Source organism: Botrytis deweyae (assembly GCF_014898535.1).
Source record: "Botrytis deweyae strain B1 chromosome Unknown BDEW_060, whole genome shotgun sequence".
Taxonomy (NCBI): domain Eukaryota; kingdom Fungi; phylum Ascomycota; class Leotiomycetes; order Helotiales; family Sclerotiniaceae; genus Botrytis; species Botrytis deweyae.
Window position 1 is genome coordinate 100,517 of NW_024066267.1, and position 19,850 is coordinate 120,366.

Below are 19,850 nucleotides of genomic sequence, written 5' to 3' on the forward strand. Positions count from 1 at the left end.
TCATCGAATGTGTGACTCCATTACGCCTTTGCATCCAACCATATAATCCAAATATACTCCAGTATCCATATACTCAAATATATCCACAACCTATACTTTTCCCCAAATGTATCCATGAAATCATTGAACAGAAAACCACCACATTCGATCACCACAGATCATCTCCCCGACGCACTGCCGTTCCCACCGCCTAATCCCAACCTCTCCTCTCTACTCCTCTGCTCCCTCTCCTCCCTTGCTCTCTGTAACACCCTAGTGGGTCTCTGTCCTTCTCTCTCCCTAAGTCTCTCCCTCATCGCCCTCTCCTCCCTCTCCCTCAATATCTGTCTATCCTCATCCTCACTTATTTCGTTCTCATTTTCCGCATTGCCATCCCCTTCCAGATCCAGTCCCCTCCCAGCAGCTCTTTCCCTCGCAGCATCAACCCTCCTCTGCGCAGCTATCGCCTGCAACTCCCTGTATTTATCCCCTTTGACAGCTCCAAAATCTTGTCTTTGTCTTGCTTTTCTGTGGCGTGCTGCTGCTGCCATGGCTTCTCTCTCTGCTTGTTCATCACGCTCAGCTTGCCGAGAGTCTTCGTAAATAGCTATATCTTCCGTGGTGAGAGTAATGGTTGTTGGGGCGCGGCGGAGCATTGTGAGGGTGATATGGTTGGAGAACGGTTATAAAATGAACTCGTGCTTTGTGGTATTGATTTGATGTTGAGTTTGATGGGTGTTCGATAGCAAATATATAGTTCCTCGTCTACTTCTTTGAGAGAAAAGAACTTTTCTAGTTCCGTTATACTCGTAGCAAGTCGCAGGCCGTATGCGCAAACAATATTCTCAAAATGGATACCAATGTGATAGTGTGTTGTTGATATCCTTAACAATCCAAGGCTGAGAAAACGTGGGGGTCCCTCTGTCTCTCCAAAAGTTTTATTGCACTTCTGTTTGCGCTAACAAATATGGGGCTTTTGCAGAATGTATAATTTTCTTCGCAATTCCAAAAACTTCAGACCTTCATGAATTCGAAAAAAACTATCTCGGGGATTGTGATAGGAATTTTGTTGAACAATCGATCGGGGCGTATTACAGGATTTGTGAGAGGCTACTATTTTGCCTTGTTTACACTGAACAACCGTGCAGATAGCCTCATGCTTTTAGCGTTTAAATTCACTGATCGGTATGCATTGATACCTAAGGCAAACATAATATTTTTTTAGAATCTCCAGATTGATAGAGGGGAGAGAGAGGACGATTTGATAAGTGACAAGAAGCGCTACACATCATGTTTACACGGCATGTGCAATCAGCGATTGGAGGTGCCAGACCTTTGGGACATGATTTGACGAGGGTGTCGGAGGGTATTAAGGCGAGTTTGAGGGCTTTTAGTAGTTCTGTCAGGAGGAGTGAGGAGGGGAAGGGTAATGATGATAGTAAGTTTTCATCTTTCTTTGGAGGGTTCAAGCTTCACTCAGTGTTCAGCATGATCAGGAAGCAGTGAACCTGGAACCCCAGCTTATGGATAGAACCATAATAAATTAACAATAGCCAGGTCAACCACGTTCCACTCGCGCAGAACGCAGCTCCATTGCCACAGCCGACATTTCCTCACTCGCATCACAACCCTCCCGCGGAATCGACGCTCGCTCACTAGCAGCACGTCCTCCTCCTGGTCAAACCTTTACTATTTCCCGCCGTATCGATGATAGTGGCCCACGAGTTCTAGCACCTGGTGCCCGTCATAGTCCCAATTATCGCGGACGAGGGGGTGCGCTTTCTGGGGGAGCTGGTACTGGAAGACTTGGTGCCGGGGCTGGAAGAGGAGGTATGAGAAGTGGACCCGGTGGTGCAGGAGGAGCTTCTGCACGAGGAGGACGAGGGGGGCGTGGAGGACGCGGAGGAAAATCTCGTCTCCGTGCAGGACCTAAACCCGCAGATGTGGAATTAGATGAATATGATCCTCCATATACAGTTGAAGAACAACAATACCTGGATAGTCAAGAGGGAGGAGAGTTCGTCTTTTATAATCCAGTCACCTCAATGTCTGATTTGGAGAGTTGGGGCCCGGCAATTGCGACAAGTTCGAGTACAAACGGATTGAAGGAATCGATAATCTATAAGATGCAAGTTGTGAGCGGAACATTGGCACAAAAAGATGTACCGACCCCGCCGGAAAGACATTTGGCGAATTTGGAAAGGGGTATGGGTACGGTATTTGAGAGCAAAGAGGAGAAGGAGACATTAGAGAAATGGAGGGATGGGGAGGAGGCATGGAGAAATGAGGTTAGGTGGAAGGTCCATAAAGATTATAAGGTTGAGGGATTGAAGGAGGAAGAGAAAGAGGCAATTTTGAAGGAAATGGTTGCAGGTGTGTACCCAAAACCAGGAGATGTTGAGAAAAACATTTTTGGTGAAATTGAAAGGCTCTCGAGGAAGAACGAGACTTTCTTGCAAGATGACTCGAGGTCATTTGCGGAAAAGCTACAAAGCATGTTACCTGCTGATGAGGTAGCCAATATAAAAAAAGCGAAGGGACCTACGATATAGGTTAATTCTATGTCCTATACAGTGTATTCATAAAAACATAAAAATGGTATTGTACAAAAGATCATACACCGTCAAAATTCAACTTTTAAATCTCCATATCATCACAGTCCTAGCTTGTAAGATCTTTTAGACCATGCGTCTCTCTCCTCCGAGACTATTTTGTTTCTTCTAACAACTCCATTCCCCTCCCCTCGTCTAACAACCCCACCCCCCTAACTCTAAGCCTGCTCCATACCCTTCCTTGCCGCATCAACGATCTTCTTCACTTCCCCATTCCCTTTCTCAACAACCTTCTCCATCTCCTTATGCGCCTTCTTTGAATCGTCAGGTCTAACCGTTTTCTTTACCTCCATTGCTCTTAACTTTTTCTGCATTGCTCCTCTTGCATTACGAACTCCATTACTAGCCATTTCTCCTGCTTTTGAAGCTGCTTGCAGTGCTGCATCGCGGGATTCTTTGGTAGGTGGCGGTATGGGGATGTTTAACGCGAGAGGGTTGTGTGGATCGGGTGTGGGTTGGAGGGAAAGGGTGGAGGATTGGATGGTGGAGAGGATAGGTTTGATGTGCTGGTTTGAGGGTTAGTTTGTATTTGCTGTTTAAAATATGGGACGTGGATGAAGAGTATAGGAATGAAAGTATGTAGAACACAAAAAGAAGAAATAATCAACATACATCCTTCTCCCCAACAAGCACAACGACGCTTCGTCCCCCTTTCGGCAACACCTGCGCCAAATCGCCTAACCGAAAACTTTCTTTTGCATCTTTCCCTAACTTAACTCGCAGTCCTTCTAATACCTCTGGATTGAACCTTCCTCCAGTTCGTAATTTCCCTAAATCATTCTTGAGTTTCTCGAGAGATTTGTCAATTCCAGCTTGTAGTGTGGAAAAATCAAAAGGATCATTGTCTTCTGCTGCGGCCGAGGAAGAGGTGGAGGAGGAATTATCTGATTCGGATGAAGAATTTTTATTGCTCTTATCTTTCTTCTTGAGAAATGTTGGGGTAGAGTGGAATTGGAGAGAAGAGCTGCTGCTCAGGGAACGGTAGTGAGGGGTGTTTTGATATCGAGTGGGTAGGCTCAATTGGAGGGGTCGTATCTCTAAAATTGATGCATTTTGTGAATTGGAACTTAGAAGGTTACGTCTCAATGCCTGAGCAGAACGCAGAGATATACGAGGTGGCATTTTGTGAGGAATGTGCGGAACAATCGAGAATTGAATTGTGATTGTGAGAATTTTAGACAAGGCGGGATTGAGGCCTCGTCTGTCTTGAAAACAATATTTCAGCCTTAATGGATCTGCATATTGCGGGGACTGGTACGTGCGTTTGAGCGAGCTCGAGGCGAGCTTCACTTGACCCCGAGACGGCCTTGAATGGTGTACATCTTGAGAACATCTGAGTATATATTGACATTTATGATAATATCAATTTGGAGTCGATCACACATGATCGTCAGATATTCTCAACTCTGAAGCATTGTTTGTCTGATGTGACATGTATTGTTCTCTTCATTCATACATAAGCTAATGAATAGAATGCTGCTCCTAAATATCTAGCAGGGGAGGAGCTCATTGTATGATTTCTAAACACTTGCATGCATGTTGAATATATGCATTTTTGTTAAGATGGTAAAACTCTATAAAGTTGTGCAGCTACATTCGTCTAGTTTCATGCAGAGTGAGGGGTTTCGATTAGTTTAGCCGACAGCAAGGTGTACTATTATCCCAAACATCATGTTCTTTTATGATTGATTAAGTGAGAATACATATACATGTCTTTTCTTATATCTAAGGCAAATGCATCTATTGTAACTTTTTCAATAATCCCTATCTCCAATCTGCAAAAGTGATTGGCAGCATTTTTACGACATCCAACCCACCGTGAACCCACAGCCTCGACGGCCTCTCTTATGAAATCTCGATTGATATCCTCACCCGAGTCTTTCTCGCTCTTCTTGAACTTCGGCCCTTTCATGAACAGTCTTGGTACAAAGATTATGAGCATGTTCACCCTCCAACCACCAGGGCCTCCTTCCCCCTCCTCGAAGACCACATTCTCAAACCTACCATCTCTCTCCACGCTACCTTAACCACGCAGGAGGCAATAACCAGCCGCCTCCATCTTCTCTCCTCTTAGCTAATCGATATAATCCCTTCGAAGATCATGGCCTGTACTATGCCTTGCATTCCTTCTCCTTCGTCATGCACCCCGCATACCTCAAAATAAACTCTCGATCTCGATCTCGAACTCTTCATTTGAGAATCTTCTCTCCATCTTTATCACATGTTCTGAATTCGATTCGCTCATTAGAAATCACCATATTGTAATGGTTTAAACTTGATATTCTATTCCAAACACCATCCGACTTTATCCACAAAGGATACCTCCGCATTCTCGAGGTAGTAACAGAAGGTGCCTCCAATTGTTGGATTGAATATTTTCGTTACCACCACCCAATTAGTCATCATTCCCCTGATGCTCTATGCTTAGAAGCATGGCCTGCTTTGTAGGACCTTCTTGAGGATGCTACTTTAGAATAGGCGAGATTATGGAGTTAAAGAAGCTTGGTGGTCGGGGCAACAGAAGGAGTTTAGAGAAGAGAACAAGCGTCGTATATGAGCTAGTTGCTTGAACGGAAATCAAATGGGTCAGAGGGTACTTGGTTTATTGAGACATATGAAAATCATATTGTTAAATACTTGAAGAGGCGTATTGATGGGTCGTTGTGCCACGTTTTTCAATCTTGAATTTGGGTTTTGGAATGCATGAACAGTCTCGTTTGTTTGGAACCGTGTAGTCTCATGGTTCGTATTTGGTGTACTCTAGATTATATCTTGATAATTCTCATAGTATTAATGTAATAGAGAAACTCTAGCATCTTCGAATAGGAAGCGGTGTTACGCCATCATCGTGGAATTTGAACTTATCTCTTTACCTTCTCGTAATGTAGACCGCATGTTCGAAGCGCTTGCATTGTCTCAATTTAAGACAGACGTTCGAAAATTGAATTGGAAAACTTTCCTTGTCATCACCTTTTCCAGGTTTGCTTTTTCAACATCAACACAACATAGCATATAGTTGGAACATATATAAAGTTTTTAACGTGATCAATTTGATATTTTTTTGCTTATTAACACCCCTTGGTCTACGGGCAATCTTTTTATGCCTGTAGACAAACATCAAAGAAATATCAGAACCGTAAAATAGCCAGACGACCATGCAAATAACGGATAAGTGACTTTTTATAAACCCAATATGAGCCTGTGACCAGAGGGTCCAGTCCATTTCATCCGTGTCATGAACTCATATGCATCAATAACTTCTTCCACATTCCTCTCCACCACCCAATGACTCAAATCACGCTTTAACGAGTGGACATGGCCTTGGTGACAGCTCTCTTCAAAGCGAGCTCCTTCTTCTTCAAGTCATCAGAAGTGGAATCCTCAATCTCGAGTTGAGCCATAGCATCACTCAAAGCAGACTCAATCTTCTCCTTGTTACCACGCTTGAACTTGATGGACATAGTTGGGTCGGAGATGATCTCCTCAACTCTTGAAATGTATGACTCGAGTTGTTGCTTGGACTCGAATCTCTTGCTGAAAGCATCATCACTGCTCTTGAACTCAGCAGCATCTGCAACCATCTTCTCGATCTCGGAAGATGAGAGCTTACCAACGGAGTTGGCAATTGTGATGTTGGCACTACGTCCAGAGGTCTTCTCGGTAGCGGTGACCTTCAAGATACCGTTGACATCGACCTCGAAGACGACCTCGAGAACTGCATCACCTGCCTTCATTGGTGGGATAGGAGCAAGGGTGAACTCTCCGAGGGAAGTGTTGTCTTCGCAGTTAACACGCTCTCCTTGGAAAACAGGGAATTGAACGGTCTGTTGGTTGTCACTAACCTTTGAGGGCATTAGCAAGTGTCTAAACATACAAGAAGTACAGAGGGGGTTGATGTTTGAAGTCAAAGGTTGAAGACACGTGAAATGTTCAAATCACGTGGGATACTCAAACCAGATCGGTCATTCAGACCGAGTCAGACAATCAGCCCAAGTCAGGAATTCAAACGAATTCGAATATTCAATCCAGGTCAGATATTCAAACAGGTTCGGATATTCAGACAGGGTTAAAAATTCAAAGGTGCTCAAATAAACAGACAAGGTTGAAGAATGAAACGGGGCCAAATGTTGAGCCGAAACTGAAGAATCGGAAGCATGTGTAGAGGGAATAAACTTACAGTGGTGAAGGTTCTCTTCTTGATAGTCTAGATTAAATGAGTCAGTATTGCCGCTGAAATTTTTTGTGAAGATTTTACATACTGGGACAGTTTGACCTCTGGTAACGACAGGGGCGAAAATGTTACCCTCCATGGCAACACCGAGGGAAAGTGGGACGACATCCAAAAGGAGGAGGTCAGCAGTCTCAGCAGAGGTAGCCTTTCCGGAAAGGATACCAGCTTGAACAGCAGCACCGTAGGCAACAGCCTCATCAGGGTTGATGCTCTTCTCCAACTTCTTGTTGTCAAAGAACTCACTCAAGAGCTTTTGGATCTTTGGGATACGGGTAGAACCACCGACAAGAACGATTTCGTCAACCTTGCTCTTATCAATGCTGGCATCCTTGAGAACTTGTGCAACAGGGTCCAAAGTACCGGAGAAAGCCTTGGCGTTAAGGTCCTCGAATCTAGCACGGGTGATTTGAGCATTGAAGTCCTCACCGTCGAACAAAGAGTCGATCTCAACGTTGGTGGAGGCACCGTTGGAGAGGGTTCTCTTAGCACGTTCGCAAGCAGTTCTGAGACGACGGAGAGCACGGGGGTCGTTGGACAAGTCCTTCTTGGTCTTTCTGGTGAACTCCTTCTTGAAGTGGTCAAGGAGGTTGGTATCGAAATCTTGACCTCCCAAATGGGTGTCACCGGCAGTAGCCTTGACAGTGAAGACACCACCTTGGATGTTAAGGAGGGAAACATCGAAAGTTCCACCACCGAGATCATAGATGAGAACGTTACGCTCCTTGTTGGACTTTCCAGCACCGAGACCGTAAGCGATGGCAGCAGCAGTAGGCTCGTTGATGATACGGAGAACGTTAAGACCAGCGATGGCACCAGCATCCTTGGTAGCTTGACGTTGGTTGTCGTTGAAGTAAGCTGGAACAGTGATGACGGCCTTCTCAACCTTCTTGCCCAACTTAACTTCGGCGATTTCCTTCATCTGCAATTCAAGTATTGTTAGCAAACCCGCTACCGAGGAGTGGGGTGTGAAAAACTTGCCTTGGTCAAAACCATAGATGAGATCTCTTGTGGGGAGAAGGTCTTCTCCTCTCCGAGATACTCAACTTGAACGAATGGGGATCCATCCTTGTCAACAACGGTGAAAGGCCATGATTGAATATCCTAGAAGATGTGTTAGTGACTGCTTGTTGATATCAAGACATTCGGGAGAAAAATGAAGAATTTTCGTTGCAAAATCCGACATATTTCAATTTCTGGGAATCTTAATGAAGTAAAATTGAGTAAATACCTTTGTGGTGTGGGGATCATCGAATCTTCTTCCGATCAAACGCCTGTATATCCATTAACATCTTGTTGTAGTCGCGAAAGTCGAGATACTGACTTGATATCAAAGATGGTGTTCTTTGGGTTCATGGCGGCATTGTTCTTAGCAGACTCACCGATCAAACGCTCCTTGTCGGTGAAGGAAACGAAAGATGGGGTGGTGAAGCTACCTTGCTCGTTGGCAACTGGTGATATCGATCAGTATTAAGTCTCGGTTGTCGAAGCCCGATTTGCGAAATCGATTTTCCGGGAGAAGAGGAATACGTACTGATCTCAACATTGGTACCCTCGTAAACAGCAACACAGGAGTATGTGGTTCCTGCGCGTTGTAGATGATTAGCATTCTTTATTGATATTGAAGAAGTATTGCGAGATTTTTGAAGATTTTGACAAAGAGAGAATCATGCCCCTCATCCACAATCTTCAAAATTCGGAGGAAAATCGTATCTTACCAAGATCGATACCAATGGCACCCTCGTAAACTTCGTCGGCCATCTTGAAGAATGTATTGGGGTAGAAGAAGAATTTATGGTAATAAAATACTTCAAAGAAGACGGTATGGAAGGAGGGAAAAAAGAAGAAGATTGAAATTTGATCGCGGGGAGAGAGAAGATAAATTTACCAAAATCCAGTGGGATTTTTCATTGAGCTAATTTCTTCGTCCGTGCCCTTTCGCCTCGCTCCCACTATACACGTGATTTTCGCAATAGAAATTTTCACGACAAGCAAAAAATTGCTAGCTCTTCTTATTACCCAGGCATTTACATTTTACTAAGCTATTATAGGAATCACTCAGATCCCTTGACTCCATTCTCATATTTACCGTGCCCAATACTTGATGTTCAATTGTACAATGTGGAACCATCAATCAACTTCAGAATTTCTGAATGGTTGACCTGCCTATAAAAATTCACTCTTTGCCGATAGCGATAGCGGGGTGATAACGGAGGAGCAAGGAGAAGAATCTTGCAAAGAATCGCAGGTAGATACTAAGTAGTATATACATCTGATTGCTTGAACGTTTTACATATTATTCTCGAAGTTGACTTGCTTTTCTTTCGCATTCAATCGATAAACATCTCCTTGGAATCTGGATGATCTGCATAATCATCCCCCTAGTAATACTTTAGGGCTAGGGTTTTGGAACCATGTATATGATCCTGCAGACCGAGAAGAGAGCAATCTGCATGTATAAGTTCATTTGGATTTGTAACTATAATTAGACTTTTAAATAGTATTCAATTGTTCAAACTTTATAAGACCTTGATATTACGAATCTGTGGAAATACGATAAAGAAGACTTCTACTTATTAGTGACAGGCATCTCCAGTGAGTATCGACTGCACAATTCATCAGGGTAGCATAATATTTCGGTCGATCGAAGCAAACCGTGTGTCCACCTCGCTTCCTCAATCCTTCAACGGAACCATGAGATCTAAAAACGTACAATCAAGACTTTAATACCCAAATACGGAAAGTTTCTGAAATTGAAAGGGTGCTAATGTTCAAACGGTCGATAATTATAGCAACTGCAAATGGGTCTACAATCTGGTACATGTTTCCTGGTCTTCACTCCCCTCTCGCTTCAAAATCGCTTCGCCAATTAAGGGTCCTGCTATGTACACTGCCGTAGTAACACTTCGAGTAATGTTAAACAATTAGGGCTTGAGATGAATGGTCGAAGTTGAGGGGGGGTAGTCAAGAATGACAGAGGGGTGTTTTATGCACGGGAGGTAAGTAAGGGAAGAATGGCCAATGCCGGGGATGAAACGGTCAGCGATGAGAGGATGGTAATTAGGATGAGAGAAAGAAGTAGACATAGGCTAGAAACAGTACATGTTCAGGAGAAGAATAGTCAGGGGTGGGAAATATGCCCAAGATACACTATTAGCGATTGAAGAGGTGCACTTCATAACTAGCGAGAAAATTATCTTCTGAATCTTCTGTGGATATACCATTTCAGAAAATCAAGTTTTTTCCTCTTCATACAAAATCAAGCCTTTGACAGTACTCGGAGACAACCATTGTGCAAAGGTAGCTCCTGGGAGGTTGTTTGCTGAAATACAATATGATTTCATTGCCCTATGCAGATCATCATGCAATCACACCATTTGAATCGAATTAGGAGACCCCTTCGTGCCTAAGAAAGCCACTTCATTAAGCTAGATCTTGATATCCTGATCTTTCTGTTACAATGCTGTAGTGCAGGAAAGGACCACAGGTAAACTTCCTGCTGCTTTCACCTTAACCGGCGAACTTGAACTTGGATTTCTGGATCATATGTAAATCGCGATTCTTGGCAATTAAGTCAAAGTATTCATGTGTTAGCGAGCGCGATAGGGGTGTCTCGATTTCTTCAAATCCTTCTCATAGAGGGTGATATGCAAGATGTTCTTCTTCGAGAAAGCATTTTTCATAATTGGATCCCCGGCCATAAAGGCCACACCAAGTTATCAGCTTCCTCCCAAACTGCACTGTGCGATTTGTCATTTACGTTGGTCCTCGGGTTTGATCGTTTACATGAACGGAAATCATATTGACCAGCTTGAATGGCGATACAGCAAAGATTCATCGGTGCATAGAATTCCAGCGTTCTTGATATTAGTATATAAGTGGTAAAATACTGTTGCAACAGACCCCTTTCTCTGAGCCGAGCTCTCCTTGCTGTCGCATATCCATTCTCATCAAAAGTTACTCACGTAAAACAAATGTTTATGTCTAGCAGCAAAAACAACGTTGAATCCCACCTGGGTATCTCCAATATTTTAGTTAACCTCAGACATTACATCTATACAAAGCAATCCACCGTTCCCTCGCTCCCCAATCTCTTCCCGTAAATTTCCAAATCAAATCGACTCCTGAACTCACACTCATTGAAGCGTCGAAGTGCGTAGTCTCAATCACTACATACATCCGAGAAGAAAGAGAAATTCATGATGTGTTTACCTCCGTGCGGATTAAAGCAGAGATGTTGCCTGTAGACATATGGCCAGAATATCCAATTACCCGGCTTGTATTTTTACAATACCAAACTTTGAAAAATTCTGATCCTTTTAGACGTTGGAGAATGAAATTCGATTGCGGTCCGAATATCAGGCACACTAAACACGATCGATGGAAAGAAAGCTCTAAGAATTAGTGTGGGATAGAAGTGTCAACGGGCTTGAATATGGCGAAAGTTGCATAAGGCCAGTTGAATGATAGGATAATAACCAAGTTCATGTGCAATATTTAGGTAACCAAATTCATGGTCGGTCATCCAGCGAACAAACTGGAGCCAGTTGACCGAGTTATCGAAGGCCGACCACCACATATCTGATAGCTTGGATAGATTCACGTGAAGTATTGGAAACTCAGGCTTAATTATTAGGAAATTGGGCTTCTTCGCTGTTCATATTTCTACTGAATGTTGTAAGTACTTATATGGCGCGCGCCAAGGACATGTGCCTCTTCTCCCCTCTCAAACTCCAGAACTGGATATCTAACACAGCTCTATTATCATATCATGGCCGTCCCCATTTTCTTATGATACATAAATTACTTGTACAATGCCAAACCTCACCATTTGCCAAACCACAAAATTGCTATAGGCCTCTTAGACGCCCCCTAATATTTAATCTTAGACTCAGAAAATCAGAATGCCAAAATAACGCCTACCATTGCTACCGTAGGTTAGTCTCATAGCCTTGGATTACAAAACAATACTCTTGTCAGTTTCTCATCAAATTAGCAAACACTGTGACCTTTTCTATCTCAACTTCAGGCCCACCAGCAGGCTTTACTGTACCCTTAGGAAGGGCTGCAATTAATTCAACTTCAATCTTGTTAACACCAGGAACAAGCCGAGCTTCAAAAAGAGGTTGTCGGGGGTCGACTCCATGATTTGGTATGAGTGGTATAGCATGCAATCTAGTTACTCCAGACGTAACAAAGATCTTATATTGACGCTCGAGTAAAGCTTGAGCGATTGTTGGTTTGATTTGAAGATAATAATGCGTCGAAGGGAGGTTGATCGTGATAGATTGTTGCGCCAATGTTGCGGATGGGGGTAGATCCATATGGAAATGACGAGAAACATTAAGACGTGGATGAGTTGCGATACTCAGATTTGTGATCATAGCATGAGAAGCATCTAATTTTTGTTAGCACTGTAGCTGAGTACAAGAAAAATTATACTAACTTTTCCCTGGTGCCCTGAATTTGGAATCAAACCCAAGATTTGCGGGTTGGTGATTAAATGATTGTGCATAGCCACCTTGATTATATGAGTTTTGATTAGATGCACTGGGTGTATTTGGTGGAAGCATGTTACTTGGAGCCGGTGTTGGCGTCGAGCCGGTTTGATTGATGAGCCTTGGAGTGGATTGCATTGGGGCAGGCGAATTGCACAAAGCTTCCTCGCCTTTTACAAGTACACTTTTAGAAAGGGTTGGAGATGCTGCAGAATTTGACATACTCCTAGCTCTTTCTAATTGGTCTAGTCTTGGAGCAGGCGTCGCAACTGAGTGGGAACCACCAAATGGGTTTCTACGGGTCTCGCTGTTGGAAGAGGCTGTAGAAGCTACAGTTCCGTTGGAACCACTAGTCAATGGAGCCGGTGAGTCCGCTGCTCTAGCTACTCCGACTCTCAAAGTGATCTTCGGAGTAGGTTCAGGAGCCTTAACATTAATTTTTATCTTTGGAATCACGGGCTCGGGCACAACTTTCTTAGCTTCTTCCAAAGTTTTCTTGAAAAAGATCTGACAAAATTGTTAATAAAGAAGTGGCAAATGAGAGGGCGGTCACGTACCTCAAGATCTCTTGCTAGGTTGAAGATATCACTTCCGTCTTCATTGTAGTGATATGCATTCTTCCATATCAAACTTGCATCTTCTTCAAGAGCAGCCCATGACTTAAAATCGCTGACACCCGTGGCATTCTTTCCCCCAAAAGTTCCTTTAACACGCTTTTGCAAATCCTTCAAGCAGTGTGGGTTTGGGATCACTTGATAATAGTCCTTCAGACTACGTGGAGGTAGTGAAACAAATGGTTCAAACTCAAAGAAATCATCACTAAATTGATAATTAGCGTAGGTCAATAATGTAATTCAGTGTACTTACGATGGGTCTTCTTTATGTGAGAGAACATCTGCTAAAATCTTCTCTTGCGCTTGTTGGAAACTAAGTCCCGCAAAGCTGATACCAGCATATTGTGAGTCGGACACTGCGGGAGTAGTGCTCTTACGTGGTGCCAAGGGATTCTTTGGGGGTCGACCTCTTCGTTTTATGACTGGTTGTGGCTCAATCTTTATTTCTTCCGCCTCAAAATCTTCTGGCTCTCCTTCCGCATCTATATCACTATCATCTTGCACAATCGGTACAGGCGTGGGCTCAACATGCTTAGGATGTGCTGGTATAGACCCAGCAGGTTTAGAACCCGGATTATATTCGATCGGTTCGAGAACTTCAATAGGCGTAGGCTCTAACTTCATTCCTGGATTTGTCTTATATTCTGGATTATTGTCCGTCATAAATTTGACTACTGCCTTTCTTATCCGTTCAGCATCGCGATGGATTATAGATTCTCGTTCATTGTAATCCTTTGCGTTTTTTACCAACCGCTTGAAGAAACTCTCAAGTTCAGATAAAGTAGCAAAGGCAAAATTGTCCAACTTTTCTTGAATGGTGTCAAAGGCGATTGGCATCTTCGTAACGGCATAATAGGCGGCGAATTCTTTTCTATCGGGGAGGGTGAGGAAATTGGTCGCGAAAGGTCGCCCCCTATAAAAAGATAAAGCTATTAGTGGGTTGTACTGAGAATTGAAGGAGTTATATTAATTGTGAATTTAGAGCAATGGAGGTGATAATCGTGGTGGTAGCCAAATGTGCGTACACGACGACCCCTCCATCGCATACCCAAGATTGGTGATAGCAGATCTATCGCGAAAAGAAATCATTTAGAGAGAGGTTAACCTACTGTTTATCCAGACCCGCCCTCAGTTGATTCAAAAGTATCAATCCATAGTACGTTGTTGTTTCTGGTGTCTGACCTTGGCTTAGATCACCATTCTATTCATTGTTAGTCTCGTTCTCTTGTCATTTTCGCATTCATTGTATTTATGAAGGATGATTGACAGAAAGTATAAGAAGAAGTGGTTGTGCGCCGGCTCACTTCCCTGGCCGCCAATGGAGAAAGAGCTGGTAGTTATTTAAACCCCACGAGCAATGCACCCAAACTTTTGAATCTTCTGTCTTACATCGAATCGCAACAATATCAACCACGAAATAGGCGCAAACTTACAATGGGAAGCTTTCTTCTCTTCGCAGCGCGATCCGCATCATCTTGATCCGCAGCGCTATCACCATTAACCTTTCTCTTTGGATCCATCTTGTTATCTATCGTCTTGTGCCGTGTCGTGTTGTATTGTATCGTACGGTACGGTTTCGGATGATGACTCGTCGTGTACTTTTTCGCAGATGTACTTGAATCGAATCTGCGAATCTGCGAATTGATGCGAAATTCCAATGAAGAATGCGGACGCGTCAAAGCCGAATATGCGCGTTCTGAAGCTTTACAAACTTCGAAGTACTGATGGGGAGATATGCAGGGGTAATGATCTTTTGATTTGGTTGCTCCGATTTACCACGCAACAAGGATGAAGATACGATAATGATCAATGAATTTCCTCGGATTGGAGTATTGGATGAGTATCATGTAGAACTGGAATTTCAGAGAATGTCTTGGGAATTCAATGTTGGCCAGATTTGTATCAAGGAAAGTTGCAATTTGTATTCTCAACTCAACTCAATCAATCAACAGTTTCCAACATCCACTGAAGCGATAAAACATTCAGAGTCAGTGTCAGTCCTGGCAATGAATTGGAATTGGAGGGTTGTATCACATGACGGTTCGAGAGAAGGTGATGATGCCTCAGGCTGTCATAAAAAGTCTTGGTCATGCCATGCCATGCTACCTGCAGTGGTGGTTTGATTGGACACACGTAATGAAAGGAACAAGGCTGCACTTCAAACTTTTCAACAAGGCTGTGCTTCAACCTTTCAACAAGGCTGGACTCCACTTTACCTCCCGACACAAACAAGTAAAAGGTCACTGAGCTTTTCACCCAAGACCTTTTCTATTTGTTTACACCACCACCCCCCTCCCGAGTCCACTTCTGATATCCCAATAACAAAATAAACACTTTCGCAACTCATTAAATCAATCAACTCAATTTCACAACAAGTCACATACAATACACAAACAAATACAACAAGTTATTTGCAGTCACTACAATTTGCTTGAGGAATTCTTTTGTCTTCAATCAATTACAATTTTCCAATCACTTTTTCCAATACTTACGTCCCTTTGCCTTTCGCATATACTTTTCTTCACCGCAAAAGAAGCGCAATCTCAAGCCAATCAACCCCTCGACGCCTTCCTACATCGAATACCATATACATTTGCGCCGGCGCCAATCATATAATCGTCATCGGTCTCGATAAGACAAGACCTCATACACCACAGAACATTCATCCAACCTTCGAGTCCGTCGATTCAACCTTCAAAATACTCTCTGTCGCGTTGTTGCCCCACCTATACGTTTGACAATATTCATCAATCGCGACTACAAGAATAGAATAGAACTCAGAGCACAATGGCCGAAATAGACTATACCAGAAGAAACAAGTACGCGAGACCACTTTCCGAGGCCGAGAAGGAGCGTTTGGATGAATTCATTGATGCAATTCATTATTCCGCAAGGTCAGTACAAGCTATGGCGCAAACCTTGGGTCTAATTCCTTCCGTCGCGCAAACACTTATCCGTTCTTATAGATACTCTGACGACCAATACGAGTACCGACATGTTCAACTACCAAAAGCTATGCTGAAAGTTATCCCAAAGGAATACCATGATCCCCAAACTGGTACCTTGAAGCTATTGTGGGAGGAAGAATGGAGAGCATTGGGAATTACACAGGTATGCAGAGAGAAAAGTTGACCTCCAAAAGAAATGGAACTGATCAGGTGAAAATAGAGTCTTGGTTGGGAACATTATGAGGTACATGAACCAGAACCACATATTCTACTCTTCAAGTACGTTACTAGGACATTCCCCTCAACCTTCATCAAACGCTAATGGATTTATTTAGGAGATCTATTAATTATCAACCACCAACTCAACAACAGTAAATATGCTGCTTTGAATCAAACTCGATCTCAACGAGTCTTTTGATTCAGCATAACACCTTATACAGGAGGACATATGCTTTGACGATGTTACGTCTGATGTCTCTCCTAACTTACACGACTTACACTTTATGGTTCTCAATTATTCGTTTGATGTATTAGATCAGGATTAATTAACATCATCTCCACTGCTATATACTGGTCCTAGTTCATCTTGGGAAGTTAATGATAGCAAGGCTTTTTAGGGCTGGTTGCAATGGATTTAGGGAGTGTAGAAAAGCAGAAAAGAAACCAATACTGAGGATCGGATGATGTATGGTGGCAGGTTCAGCATAAGTACATGCAAAACGGGAGGACGATGAAGGGGTTGCAAGGGGAGGCGACGGTTCTCAGGTTATTGCACTCTCATTCGAAGGCAAGGGTTTACCAAAAAAACAATAAATCATATCTACATGTATGTTTTTGATATAGTGTGATTGTGTGACAGTTGTTCCGTGCTTGGTGAGATGGTATGAGGAAATGGTCGTATGATGCGAAGGACTATAAGCAGGTCATCACGCTCGTTGAACTTGGTATGTTGTGGATATGAGGTGATGATGATGTTTGATAACATTTGATTCTCACGCATGTCCTTTGATGTGGTGCTTGGTAAATACGAGGTAGGTACCTAGTAACCTTTGAACGTGAATGTGTAAAATGGGAGGGATAGAAGAAGAAACGGGAGGATGCATGGCGACACCTTCGAGTGTAGATCTAATCTAGTACAAGACATTGTAGAAGCCAATTCTATTAATGGTAACCTTGGAACCCGAGATAGCTGGAGGAGTCTACTTGGTATTTATGCCATCAACACCATGATCCGGCCCGTTGAATCTTCGGTTGGATATTCCGTTGATGTTCCATTAACCTTACATATGGATTCCATGGCTTTTTTTAAGTGGCACTGTTTGATCTCCGGGCTGAAGATCCGATACGAGTAGATGGATACGAGTAGATGGATGGATGAATGAATGAATGAATGAATGATAACGAACCACTCTCGAGCCACTCCGGCTCCTTCAAAATGGACAGATTGTAAAAACACTCGAAACACCTGCATCATCATATGCTTTCAAATCATCATATATGTTTATATAACTAGTGACGGATTATGTGTATTTAATTGAATATCAAAATTAAAATCAAAAACCAAAAGAACAAAAGTTTCATGCTTTTACATTACATTTGTTTATTGAAAGGTGTCTTTAATTCACAATCTACCATCTAGAAGAATCTACTCGGAAAGGTTGTCATTGTTCTTCCATCTCATATAAACTATTTTTATCTTGACCTTCCTTTCAGAGTTACAAGAAATCGACAAAATAGGTTCTCAATACATCAACCTCCTCATATTCCCACCCTATCATATTTCTGTATAATTCAACGTCCTACTTTGGAAACTCCGAAGCTTTTCACTTGTGCCTGAATGAAATTCATCTAATATATCAAACAAAAGGCCAAGTGTCAGTCTCATCATGAAGACCGCCGCTCGAGCATTCTACCTGGGTTTATTTACTCTCTTGAGTACTTGTACTCCTCATGTAGAAGCTTCTGATTCTTCATCCAAATCAAAGACTATTCAAAGTCCAGATGTTTGCGCGGTATGCTTTACTTTTCTTTTACCAGGCATATGTGTCTAATGCCATTACTCAGATCTCCCCAAAAGCTATCGTTTCGGATGCATGTACGACATATGCCTCCCTCGATGACCTGAACCGAGAAATATCACCTTCCTTAGACGACCTCACACGAACCACCGATTTCTTTGCCTATTACCGTCTGAACTTGTTCGGTAAGGAATGTCCATTTTGGAACGACGAGAATGGCATGTGTGGCAACATTGCCTGCGCCGTGAATACACTGGACAATGAAGAAGATATACCCCTGGTATGGAGGGCAGAGGAATTGGGGAAACTAGAAGGACCAAAAGCCGGTCATCCGGGCAAGAAATTACAACAAGAGCGTCCAAAGAAACCACTTCAAGGAAAGCTCGGCGAGGATGTGGGAGAGAGTTGTGTGGTAGAATACGATGACGAATGTGACGAGAGAGATTACTGTGTACCGGACGACGAAGGCGCAGGATCAAAAGGAGATTATGTGAGTTTGGTGGACAACCCGGAGAGATTTACCGGATATGCTGGTGAGGGTACGAAACAAGTCTGGGATGCCATTTATCGAGAAAATTGCTTTTCAAAAGCATCCTTCCCACATTCGGAATCCCTTGGTCACTCTCCATTATCTCTGAAAGAGCCCGCGGCAAATGAACTCAAGTCTGTTCTCAAACAACATGGTCGCCAACACATCCTGGAAGAACAACGAGAGCATTCCCCAAATCTCCCATTCGTAGCAGAGACTGGTCTTGAATTGGAGGATGAGTGTTTGGAGAAACGTGTCTTCTATAGAGTCATTTCTGGTATGCACACCTCCATTAGCACGCATCTCTGCTACGAGTATTTGAATCAAACTACAGGTGAATGGGGCATGAATGTTGAGTGTTACAAAGACCGCCTACATGGCTTTCCAGAACGTGTATCGAATCTTTACTTCAATTACGCTCTTGTTCTACGAGCCGTTACAAAACTTGGCCCTTCGCTTAAGGACTACACTTTCTGTTCTGGAGATCCAGCTCAAGATCAACTTACCCAATCCAAGGTGCAAACTCTAATGTCAAAAGCATCCAAGGAGACTCGAATTTTCGATGAAAGCTTGATGTTTGTTAATGGAGAAGGTCCAAGTTTGAAAGAAGATTTCCGCAATCGATTCAGAAATATCAGTCGAATCATGGATTGTGTAGGTTGTGATAAATGTCGGCTCTGGGGCAAAGTCCAAACCGCAGGTTACGGAGCAGCGCTAAAAGTTTTATTTGAAACCGATAATAATTCTTTGGACGTCCCGATATTGAAACGAACTGAACTTGTCGCTCTGTTTAATACTTTGGGTCGTATTTCCCATTCTCTCCGCGCTATCAATGAGTTCCGAACTCTGGTGGAAGCAGAGGAGAATGAGCCTGAAGAGGCCGTTAAGCTAACAGATCGTGTGACGAAACCACATCATGTTATTCCTGACGAGGTCCATGAAGATCCAATAGCAAAAGATTTTGCGGAATATGATGAGGAGGTGAAGTTGCAGGAAAAGGAGCCTACCGTCTCGGAACTGTTCCGGAAAGAATTAAGATTGACGTGGAACATCACCAAATATGTTCTTTGGGGATGGTTTAGATCTCCTGTCACTTTGTATGTTTCCCGCTATTTTTTCCTTACATTCCTCAATGCAAATGCTTACATATGCTTATAGATGGGAGATTTTCGTCCTCGAGATCTCAAGATTTTGGGAATATTACATTGGACTTCCAGTCAGTCCTAGAAAATGGACGATTGTGAGACCAAATTTCGATGAACTTTAAAGCGTTGGGAGACAACTAAAATGTATGGAGTTTAAGGGTTGGGAGAAATAGCATAGCGTACGGAGTTTTTACTTTGGGGATCTCTCATATTTCCTCTTGGGAGTGACCTTTGCATAGATGGTTTTCGGCTTCAAAAGAAGGCTTATTTTGATAGCGT

The 19,850-nt window shown here is 43.0% G+C and overlaps 7 protein-coding genes across 7 annotated transcripts; 3 read left to right on the plus strand and 4 right to left on the minus strand.

Annotated features, from left to right (window-relative positions):
* Positions 1-158: 158 nt before the first annotated feature.
* On the minus strand, positions 159-635 carry EAE98_012178 (uncharacterized protein; the record flags this gene model as incomplete). Its single annotated transcript, XM_038959803.1, has 1 exon — positions 159-635. The coding sequence occupies one exon, from the start codon at positions 633-635 to the stop codon at positions 159-161; it is 477 nt and encodes a 158-aa protein (XP_038803838.1).
* Positions 636-1,269: 634 nt separating this feature from the next.
* Positions 1,270-2,531, plus strand: EAE98_012179 (uncharacterized protein; the record flags this gene model as incomplete). Its single annotated transcript, XM_038959804.1, has 2 exons — positions 1,270-1,417; positions 1,537-2,531. 2 exons carry the CDS (start codon positions 1,270-1,272, stop codon positions 2,529-2,531), a joined length of 1,143 nt encoding a protein of 380 aa, XP_038803839.1.
* Positions 2,532-2,749: 218 nt separating this feature from the next.
* On the minus strand, positions 2,750-3,713 carry EAE98_012180 (uncharacterized protein; the record flags this gene model as incomplete). The annotated part of the gene is made up of 2 exons (XM_038959805.1): positions 2,750-3,097; positions 3,204-3,713. 2 exons carry the CDS (start codon positions 3,711-3,713, stop codon positions 2,750-2,752), a joined length of 858 nt encoding a protein of 285 aa, XP_038803840.1.
* Positions 3,714-5,893: 2,180 nt separating this feature from the next.
* On the minus strand, positions 5,894-8,580 carry EAE98_012181 (uncharacterized protein; the record flags this gene model as incomplete). Its single annotated transcript, XM_038959806.1, has 8 exons — positions 5,894-6,433; positions 6,769-6,795; positions 6,851-7,741; positions 7,801-7,923; positions 8,051-8,093; positions 8,144-8,270; positions 8,354-8,404; positions 8,538-8,580. The coding sequence occupies 8 exons, from the start codon at positions 8,578-8,580 to the stop codon at positions 5,894-5,896; spliced, it is 1,845 nt and encodes a 614-aa protein (XP_038803841.1).
* A 2,867-nt stretch (positions 8,581-11,447) lies between these two features.
* Positions 11,448-14,888, minus strand: EAE98_012182 (uncharacterized protein). Its single transcript, XM_038959807.1, has 6 exons — positions 14,365-14,888; positions 14,041-14,132; positions 13,185-13,844; positions 12,875-13,136; positions 12,266-12,824; positions 11,448-12,217 (listed from the first exon to the last, which is right to left on the minus strand). The coding sequence occupies exons 1-6, from the start codon at positions 14,449-14,451 to the stop codon at positions 11,796-11,798; spliced, it is 2,082 nt and encodes a 693-aa protein (XP_038803842.1). The 5' UTR covers positions 14,452-14,888; the 3' UTR covers positions 11,448-11,795.
* A 297-nt stretch (positions 14,889-15,185) lies between these two features.
* On the plus strand, positions 15,186-16,708 carry EAE98_012183 (uncharacterized protein). The gene is made up of 4 exons (XM_038959808.1): positions 15,186-15,825; positions 15,898-16,042; positions 16,100-16,158; positions 16,215-16,708. Exons 1-4 carry the CDS (start codon positions 15,719-15,721, stop codon positions 16,252-16,254), a joined length of 351 nt encoding a protein of 116 aa, XP_038803843.1. The 5' UTR covers positions 15,186-15,718; the 3' UTR covers positions 16,255-16,708.
* A 1,057-nt stretch (positions 16,709-17,765) lies between these two features.
* Positions 17,766-19,693, plus strand: EAE98_012184 (uncharacterized protein; the record flags this gene model as incomplete). The annotated part of the gene is made up of 3 exons (XM_038959809.1): positions 17,766-17,891; positions 17,944-19,523; positions 19,585-19,693. 3 exons carry the CDS (start codon positions 17,766-17,768, stop codon positions 19,691-19,693), a joined length of 1,815 nt encoding a protein of 604 aa, XP_038803844.1.
* Positions 19,694-19,850: the final 157 nt, after the last annotated feature.